The sequence below is a fragment of the Thamnophis elegans genome, chromosome 9 (assembly GCF_009769535.1).
Source record: "Thamnophis elegans isolate rThaEle1 chromosome 9, rThaEle1.pri, whole genome shotgun sequence".
NCBI classification, from domain to species: domain Eukaryota; kingdom Metazoa; phylum Chordata; class Lepidosauria; order Squamata; family Colubridae; genus Thamnophis; species Thamnophis elegans.
In genome coordinates this window covers 63,096,839-63,106,809 of record NC_045549.1, presented here as the reverse complement: position 1 = coordinate 63,106,809, position 9,971 = coordinate 63,096,839, and the positions used below count along the sequence as shown (strand labels likewise).

The following is a 9,971-nucleotide window of genomic DNA, read 5'->3' as shown; positions in this document are numbered from 1 at the left end:
ATACAAATTTGATAATAAATTAAGCAATGTACATTCCATTCATAGGATATGAAAACAAATAAAATAATCTACATGATGGTTTAGCACAAACATGTTAATCCAGTCTATGTTTTTGCATATAGATTTGAAATAAATCTATTTGCAAATAAAGTTTTGAAAACTTTTTTTTATTCCTGTTAATTGCATTCCTGTTAAAAGCCCTTAAAAGGGGAACCAAAGCTGAGTATCACCATTGAATTTTACCTAACTTGGCAACACCTTGATGATCTGAATTGATACCAATGTTTCTGAAACAATGAGTTAGCTGGAAAGAGGGGGTTGCATCTCTCTCTCTGTGTGTTTAATATTTAATCAATTATACATACTGTGTGTGTGTGTGTGTGTGTGGTGTGTGTGTGTGTGTGATGTGATGTGAAACTAGCCAATGTAGATCAATACATTGATGGCGAACCTTTTTGTAAAGGCGTGTGAAAATTGTGGGTGCTCACACCCCAATTCAATGCGCCTCACCCACCTGTGCATGCACGTGTGACCCCCGCCCCGCACATACGCACATGACTCTCTGCCCTCCATCCCTGGGGAGTTTTCGCACTCTCCAGGTTCCGGAGACTTTACTGAAGCCTGGGGAGGGCAAAAAAACCACCCAATGGGCAAACCGGAAGTTTGTTTCCGAACTTCCGATTTGCCCGTTGGGCCTGTTTTTTGTCATTCACAGGCTCTGGAGGCTTTCCTGAAGCCTTGGGAGGGTGAAAATGCCCTCCCCCGCCCTCCAGAAGGCAAAAGAAATCAGCTGGCCTGTGGCATGCATGCCATAGGTTCGCCATCACAGGTCTACACAACTGTACACACATATATTTATGCAATGTGTGCAAGAAATGAACGATGAATGCCTTTTATTCCAGTAATAGAGAAAATTACTGTCTGAACTGAGTTTAGCTTCACTTCCATCTTATTTTTTAAAGCATCTCTAACTTGCAGTAGAAATGAAAACAAACACTGGTATTTGAAAAATATTGGTTTTTTAATGTCTGCAAATAGAATTCCATGAAGATCTTTGCTCATTTATCTGACATCCTTGGTAGACATTAATCACATTGCTAGTTTAAATGTCTTTATGTTTACAAGAAGTTACACTTAATGAAGCCAGATTATCAGCAGAACTCATTTTCCTCATGATTTGACTGGGGCAAGACAAAGTTATTAGAAGTTTAAATGGCTAGGTGCAAATTTTGGTCTAAGTCATAAGCTAGTTTATTTATCTTTGGCTCCTGTGCACTTAGCTGTTCTAGTTTGTTAACCAATGATTTATAACCTACCAGCCAACAAACATCCAATTGCTGTTGAACATGCCTAAATATGGTGTGGTAAGCTTAGCTCATTGTGGGAACCAAACAATGATATCAGTGAGATTTCAATTAGTCATGACATACATAAAGGCTATTGATTTAAACTGATGTCCTCTATAAATATGACTAATTTTTAAACCAATCACAATAATCTATAGCACCTGCTTTTAAAGTCAATTTAAGTAATAGACACCGCCAGAACTTACGGTATATGATCAGTAATCATGTAAGTTTATTAGAAAAATTAAGATGATTTTTTTTCTTAAAAAAAACCACTTCTTGTCATGAATGTGTCGTTTTATTGTAAACAATATGCTCAAAATTCGATAGTATTGGTGTTCATCGTTGCCTTTACAAAGGCAGTTGTCTTTCTAAATGTCTCCACGGCTCCCAAAATCAACATCTTTCACTCCTCCACTTTGTTGCCCTGTTACAATTGCGAGTCTGGTGAAAGGAATGACTTTCATAACTGTTTTCTTTAAGGAATACCACCGATCACGCCAAGTTGCCCAGATAATGCCATTGTCATAGCCACTTGGACCTGCATCTTTCTCGGTATAAGTGCCTCCTAAAATGGGTGGGAGGGGAGAAGTAAAATGTAAATGAGCCAGGAAATACTTTTACATAGCTTTGAGATACCTATGCAGGTAACTTAATGTTATTAATTGATAAAATTAATATATACTAATTTTAAGACCGTGCTAGGTGAACGTTAGGTAATTTCATTTATTCTACGATCAAGTACAATGGTATTAAACTGCTGCAGACATGGTGTTTAACATTTCTGCATGAATTATAATCCAAAATTAATATCTATCATGAGATGTGCTGTCTACCAGTTTGGCTGTTTTTTTTAAAAAAAAGACTGCATCAGTTTATGAAAGTCATAGAGATCAATGGCTATTAACCTTGACGGCAATGTGACTGCCCTTGAGAGCCAAGCCAAGAAAGCAGGGGTGAAATTCAGCAGGTCCTGACAGGTTCTGGAGAACCGGTAGTGGAAATTTGAGTAGTTTGGAGAACTGGCAAATACCACCTCTGACTGGCCCCAGAGTGAGGTTGGAATTGAGATTTTGCAGTATCCTTCCCCTGCCACCTGCCAAGCCACATCCACAGATCCGGTAGTAAAAAAAATTGAATTTCACCACTGCAACAAAGTCATTTTTAATCCGCTCCTTATGTTTTAATGCTTATTTAGAAGTTCCATGGGATTAAATCAGATCGATTCATCAAGGAACTTCCAAACAAGCTAATAGTAAACAAAAGTCAAGGAACCATCAAAACCACTCCCGGAAAGTCACTAGAATATAAAATGAGAGCAAACTCTACTCCTTTCTAATACTGATGATGTTATCTAGTTTGGTAATAAAACTTCTGCAAACACACAAGCAAACAAGTTTGGAAAGCACCAAGGACCCCACCAGGATATTATCTTGACAGCTTTTTGTATAATTGTGTTTCCAGCTTCTCAATGGCCAGAACTATTGTTAAGAATCAGTGGTGGGTTTCCATTTTTTTTACTACCGGTTTACTCGTGTACACACACTCACTCGTGCAATGCTTCTGCGCATGCCGATCTTTTAATAGGGGTGAAATTCAGCAGGTTCTGACTGGTTCTGGATAACCAGTAGTGGAAATTTTGAGTAGTTCAGAGAACCAACAAATACCACCTCTGGTATGTTTAATTTAGAGCTAATAACCCAAAAATTTATGTTGCAGATATTAAGCTCTCTTCTTTTTTTTTTAAAAAAAGGGAAGGAGGACATGAATTAATACCTGCTTAAAATACTTAAGATGGAAAGTATCAAAAGACATTGTTCAACTAACCTCCGCTTTTCCTTCTTAATGATATTTCATGAATTTTTAAAAGAGGCAAAAATGGTATGAAGAAAGGCTATACCGTAAGTTAAAAACTGCTGGGAAAGTCAGAAAGCAGCTGCTTGGGAAATGTCTCATTCATAGAGCGCATTGTGCGTATGTGAACTTCCAAACATTACCTGAATAATATTTGCCATTCAGATGGGCGGCATGACACTTGTTCATCCACCATCCAGATCCATCTTGTTCAGCACAGTTGCCGTCATATTTATCATTATCGCTGTCAGGCGTGCTAAACTGTATGCCGTTGTGAGAAGTAAAAAACTTGTCGCTGGGATCCTCTCCAAAATCAAACCCATCAAAGGCATCCCCAGCTTCACCCCCAGCAAAGTAGGCATAGATCAAACGGTATTTGTCAGCTTCATTTCCCAATTTGAAATGGGCATAATCGGCATAGCTGGGTTGGGGAAAAAAAGAACGAAAATCACTATTAACTTCTTGTGGCCTTTAATTTCTTAGCCATTCAGTTGGATGGCCCAATACTAATATTTCAAGGGCAGGGGTTTGCACTCATTCCTGAGAAATTATTAAAATACAATTTCAGGAGTTATACAAATACATAGCATCTACACAGACAAGCAAATAATGGACCAACTACAGTATGATCATTCCTGCAGACATTGCTCAGACAAACAAGTCTTTATTTAAAACAGATAAACAAACTAACCCTAGGTAATATTATAATGCTAATGTATACATTGGTTAAAAGCAATTTAAATTCCACTAATCTCAATGGGTTTGAAATACAGTACATTTAGCTTGTAGAATAGCAATAGCGCTTATACACTGATTCACAGTGCTTTTACAGTCCTCTCTAAGCAGTTTACCAAGTCAGCATACTGTCCTCAACAATTCAGGGTCCTCATTTTACCCACCACGGAAGGATGGAAGGCTAACTCAATCTTGAGCCGTTGAGAACTGAACTTCCGAAGTGCGGGCAGCTGGCAGTCAGCAGACATAACCTGCAGTACTGCATTCTGACCACTGTGCCACCACGGCAGCGTTACAACTAGCAGCTGCAGTGATCTTATTGTATCACTTATATGCTAGCACATGTAAAGTGCAGGTAGCTAAAATAGCAATTTTTGCCAGTCCCCTTTATGTTAGCTGATAAAGAAATCTATACCTTTTTTGGTTACTCCAGTCCTCCAGCTCTATTCTCAAGGCATAGGGGACTGTAGTCTGTGTAGTTATTAAATGAATCTTTTCATTTCCCAACCAGAATTCTGTATTGTCATTAGGTGACAGATGTCCAAATCCTTCCTTATACTGAATCCAGTTTTTGTGAAAGTCTTCGCTGCCATCAAGCCTCTGTAAATAAAACAGAAGACGGGTAGAGATTATTTTTTTTTAATTTTATTTTATCAATTTCATATATACATTCACAATTATATGATCTCATAACTGTTATTAATAATATGTATTTATAACAATTTTTCCCTACAGTTGACAATATACTTGAAGATTGCTTTCTTACCATCCCATAGATCCATCTTATCTTACAACGGTCCTACTTCTTCTTCCCTCCCTCCCTCTTTCCTTCCCTCGTTTCTTCTCTCCTGCTCTCCTTCCTTCCCTCCTTCCTTCCCTCCCTCCTTCCCCCTTCCCTCCTTCTCTCCTTCCCTCCTTCCTTCCCTCCTTCCTTCCCTCCTTTCTTCTCTCCTTCCTTTCCCCCTTCCTTTCCTCCTTCCTTCCCCCTTCCTTCTCTCCTACATTCCCTCCTTCCTTCCCTCCTTTCTTCTCTCCTTCTCTCCTTCCTTCGTTCCCTCCTTCCTTCCTCCTTTCTTCTCTCCTTCTCTCCTTCCTCCGTTCCCTCCTTCCTTCCCTCCTTTCTTCTCTCCTTCTCGACAGATAGAGATTATATATTGTTGGGCCCTGAACCCCTTTGTTGTATCTCTTTTTTCCCCCGTGATATGCTTACCCTCTGTAAAACTGTCCACCCATTGCCCAGATTGTCGATTTCACAGTACACTAGGAACTGTTGCTTAGCTTTCAGGGGCTTTATGAAGTACAGTCCACTCTGCCGGGCACCTTTATTAGCAATGTCTTGACAATCTATAATTAATATGTAAGAGAAAAGTGAGTTGTAATAACTGCAATCCACTATATTCATTTTTAGTTAACCCTAAAAACCCTCTTTATTTTAAATGATGGTTTATTATGTTCTCATTCTGTCTTGCTAAAAGTACTCACAGCACAATATTTTTTTTTTAAAAAAATCCCTTTAATCTCACATCTATGCTGTAAGGAAGAAAAGATTGGACTCCAAGCATTCCTGTTGCAATGAAGGGTCTACTCCATTAGTTATCCTCAACTATACATGCTGAATTGCTTTGAAATAAATTATTTCAAGCCCACCTAACATAAAACGTACAGGGGCTTGTATCCGAACCAAAGCCTCACTGTTGTTATTGGTATTGGAATTTATTTGGTACTGAACATGATTTTTTTTTCCTGATGGAAATTGAAACATATAGTCAAGCTTCTAAGCATCTAGATTTGCTGCCATAGTGGTTGTTCACATCAGTTCAAATGAAACTAGCAGTAGAGTAGAGTAGAACAGAACAGAACAGAATATCAGAGTTCGAATAGACCTTGGAGGTCTTCTAGTCCAACTGCTTGCTCAGACAGGAGACCCTATGTCCAGGTTCTTCTTAAAAGCCTTCAGTGCAGAGGTGGGTAGCTGCCAGTTTGGCCCGGTTCAGCTGAACTGGTAGTGGAATTCAGGCCTGAGTTGCAGAACCGGCAGCGACCCAGGCTTGCCATGCCCCCAAACCAGTTCCCTCGCTGCCGCTTGGCCACCGCGATTTTGGATTTTGGTGACTGCACATGTGCAGTTCACTGTAAATTGTTCTGCACATGCATCGGAGATCGCAAACACAAACGGATTGGCCGTGGGTTGCACACGGGTTGCGAACTGGCAGTAACACTGGCAGCCACCCAACCCTGTTCCAGGGATACAGAAGACCTACAACTTCTGAAAGCAAGCTGTTTCTCTGGTTGATCGTTCTCACTGTCAAGAAATTTCTCCTTAGTTCTAGGTTGGATCTCTCTTTAATTAGTTTCCATCCATTGTTACTTGTCTTGCCTTCTGGTGCCTTGGAAAATAGGTTGATCTCTTCTTTTTTTGTGGCAGCCCTTCAAACATTGGAACAGTGCTATCATGTCTCCCCTGGTCCTTCTTTTCGCTAGACTAGACCCAACTCCTGCTACTGTTCATCATGCTTAATCTTCAAGTCCCTATACATCTTTGTTGCTCCTCTCTGCACTTTTTCCAAAGTCTCAATCCATTTTATAGTGTGATTGGCCTAAACTGGATGCAATATCCCAGGTATGGTCTTACTAAGGTTTTTTAAAATGGTACTCGTACTTCATGTGGTTCTGTCTTTTTGTTAATACATTCTGGGATTGCATTGGCTTTTTTGGCTGCTGCTGCACATGATTGTACACTGGGACTCCAAGATCCCTCTCACAGATAGCCTGAGAAAATAACTAAGGTTCAATCAGTACAGAAATTAGCTTAAAATAATGGCAACAATCTTTGTCTTAGCATACTGAATGAAGGGGGAAGCAGCTATAATTTGGTTTATTTCTGCATCAGCCAGCTCGTACCTATTCGAGAGAACCGGTTGTTAGCTTTCTAAGCAGTTCGGAGAACCGGTTGTTGGGAGAAATCTCATTTTGTTTTTTCCCACTTTACAGGGCTAATCCTGTAAGGAAGGCATGAAGGAAACATTCTGGTGTTGCTTCTAGCCTCATCTTTATTGCCCTGCTTACAGAAACTGCCTCTCTGGTTAACCCTGATTACATTGTAGCAGCTAAGGCGAAGCGCCCATCGACCTGAGTGATGTTGAGTTGGCCACATCTACCCAGTCACATGACCACCGAGCCACGCCTATCCAGCTAGTCATTAGGGCAGAGAACTGGTTGTTAAATTATTTGAATCCCACCACTGTTCTGCATCTTAGCATATTATGGAAATAGCAACTGTATTTTGCAATAAAACATGTGACGTGAAACTAGCCAATGTAGATCAATAAGCCCAGGTGGCTCATATGTTTAGAAAATGTCTGCAAATGTTTCCATTAGTCCTCATGGCCTAAATAAGGCTACAAGAAGCCCATTCACTGGTGGTCCTATACAAAAGCAGATATGGGAATAAATAAAGCAACATGCGCAGAATTATAAAGTATATTTTTGTTTGATACTTCATTATTATAAAGGTAGTTCCTATTTTGTTTCAACAGATATGAGCGTATATCTGTTTTTCAACTTTGATGTTTCCTCTGAAAGTGGCACCTCTTGACCTCCATAGAAATTTACAAAACTGGAAAAAAGTGCCCTAGCCTAGGCCATTGCCTAAGATACTTTAAAAAAATATATTGACAGATATTTTTGAGGCACAAAAGGTCAAGGCCATATGTGAAGGTCCAATTAAACTGATTTATTGCTACTCATGCCTTTGCACAGGAATATTCTCAACTAACAGTTAGCACCTGTTAGGAGTTAGGCTGAATGAAATTCAGCAGAAGGGTAATTGGACATAGTTCACTTGTGGTTATGTAGAGATTCTAGGCTTATTTCTCTTTTAACTCTACTCTAGGTTCTGCCACTCGTTTTCATACTTGGTTACTTACTTACTTACTTATTTGCTTACTTATTGTTTGTTCAGTTACTATAGCCATCCATCTCAACCAGTGACCAGTGGCAATAGTATGTTTCGTATCTTTAGCCTTAAGGATTATGGAAACAATTACTGGTATGTTCTTAGCTTCTCATTTCCTGTTGATAAGAATCCATTTGGGGAGAAAGGGCCAACTTCTTTTGGCCCTAATCAACCTTTGAGTCACATACTGGAAGGTCATATTTAATAATTCAGAAATTTGTATTTCCAAGACCAGCAAGTGAGTAGTTCAAAATTAAATGAGTTAAATAGAATTAATATTTCTCCCATTTACATCTTATTGTAACTTAAAGGCAACTTATTTCTGCATAGAATATTTGTGCATTAGCCTTATGTCAACATGCTTTACACAACTTCTGAAGCCACAGTGAAAATGCTTTTGCATACAGTTTCTTAGTGTCTTATTTTTGGATTGCTTCCATATAACAATAATTTTAAATGCCATTAATTTAACATAATATATTAGATCATAATATCCAAAATTCTATGAAAACTATTAAAATGTAGAGTGTAACTAATACTAAATGAATTGATTTATAAGTGTTCTTACAACTGAGGTTAAAAGATAATTATAGCAGTAACATCTACATCTTAAGGCTGTTAATATCCACTGGAATCAATTTATTTCTTTCACTTAAAAAATAGATTTTGTTAAGATCTCGCCTCTATGCCTAACTGCTATTTAAGAATATCTTCTCGAAAAATAAATTTAACCTAAAACAGCTAAGTCAACTAATTATTTCTATTAATTTATAATATGTTAAAGAAACGCTTTTTAAAATCAATTGCAGATTAGATTGTAATGGGTATATAATGTACTTTTGTCTTGGTAAACAGTTCTTCAGAGGAGAGCATAGAATTTAGCGTTAGTAAATGAATACAACAGCTTGTTACTCTTACCTCTTCCAGTTAATTCTTGTATCTGGACAGTGTCTCTACATGGCTGTTGACATTGTGCCTCGAGCTGAGCAGTTTTCTGCTTTAATAACTGAATCTTGTTATTGTTTAATATCAGCATGTCTGTCAATTGCCTGGAGTTTAAAAAGTATAATATAGATTTATTATACAGGTAGAAGCACTTCTACAAAAGAAAGCAGCGAGGAATGAAATAAATGAAAGAGAAATATGAGTTTGCAATTCCCTACATCTTCTCTCCACTGAATGTACAGATTGAGGAGGGATTCTAAAATGTCCTTTCCTCTTTATCTATTCAGTATTGAATAGGATAACGCTTAAATGGGGCTATCAATTTGCAGATCAACTTCTGTATATATGCTTACACTGTAATATTCTTCTTCTATTTCTATACTATTTTTCTTCCCACATTACAGAAGGAAGGCCCCAAATGAAAAAAAAAATGCAAATATAAACATATAATTCAAACTAAGAAAAATAGAAAGGGTCTAAAATGGATAAATCATTCCGTCTTAAGCTGATATGGGGAGCCTAAAATCTATTAGAAATTAGTAACTATAACTTTAAGAGATCCCAGCCATTCTAACCAACAAAGTGTCAGCGACCGGGTGTTAATATGGCTTCCAGAGCTGACACAAAGGAGAATATTGAGAACTAAAATTCAACAATATCTGGAGAATGCCAAGTCTGTTCCTTCCCTACCCCAAAGGAGTGCTATATGGTTAAGATGTGCTAGATAAGTCATGTATATAGTGAGATAACAAACATTCTCTCAACATTTTTGCTATTCTTTATCCTTCGTAAAATATAACGGTTCTTTTAAAAATAAGTAATTCTGCTTTAGTTAAAATACAAAGTAATGCAATAGTCTACAAACTCTGTGCTTCTTTTAAATGAACAAGAACTGTTTGGTGTAGTCTGGCTCTACTCATATTTACCTTTCACATAAGTTGCATACTGTAGTAAACTACAATATAAACAGTTTATAACTGTTTTTAAATTTGACAGCTAATTTGACAAACATGAAAGGAAGGAAGATTTGGTTTTCGTACATCAGCAGAAATTCTGCTGGAATAAAATAGATGGAAACCCTCTAATTCAATCCACATTTTCTTTTTGCATTCTCAACATTGAAAAATAGTAATAAT

The 9,971-nt window shown here is 37.9% G+C and overlaps 1 protein-coding gene across 1 annotated transcript in view; it reads right to left on the bottom strand.

Moving 5' to 3' along the window:
• Positions 1-1,259: 1,259 nt before the first annotated feature.
• FGG (fibrinogen gamma chain) overlaps positions 1,260-9,971 on the bottom strand; it is a 9,716-nt gene continuing 1,004 nt past the window's right edge. Inside the window, exons 5-9 of the mRNA XM_032223699.1 lie at positions 8,809-8,939; positions 5,146-5,279; positions 4,351-4,535; positions 3,344-3,621; positions 1,260-1,914 (exon numbers count right to left, since the gene is read on the bottom strand). Of these exons, the coding sequence (XP_032079590.1) occupies positions 1,718-1,914; positions 3,344-3,621; positions 4,351-4,535; positions 5,146-5,279; positions 8,809-8,939 (925 nt within the window). The 3' untranslated portion in view covers positions 1,260-1,717. The remainder of the gene's footprint in view (positions 1,915-3,343; positions 3,622-4,350; positions 4,536-5,145; positions 5,280-8,808; positions 8,940-9,971) is intronic.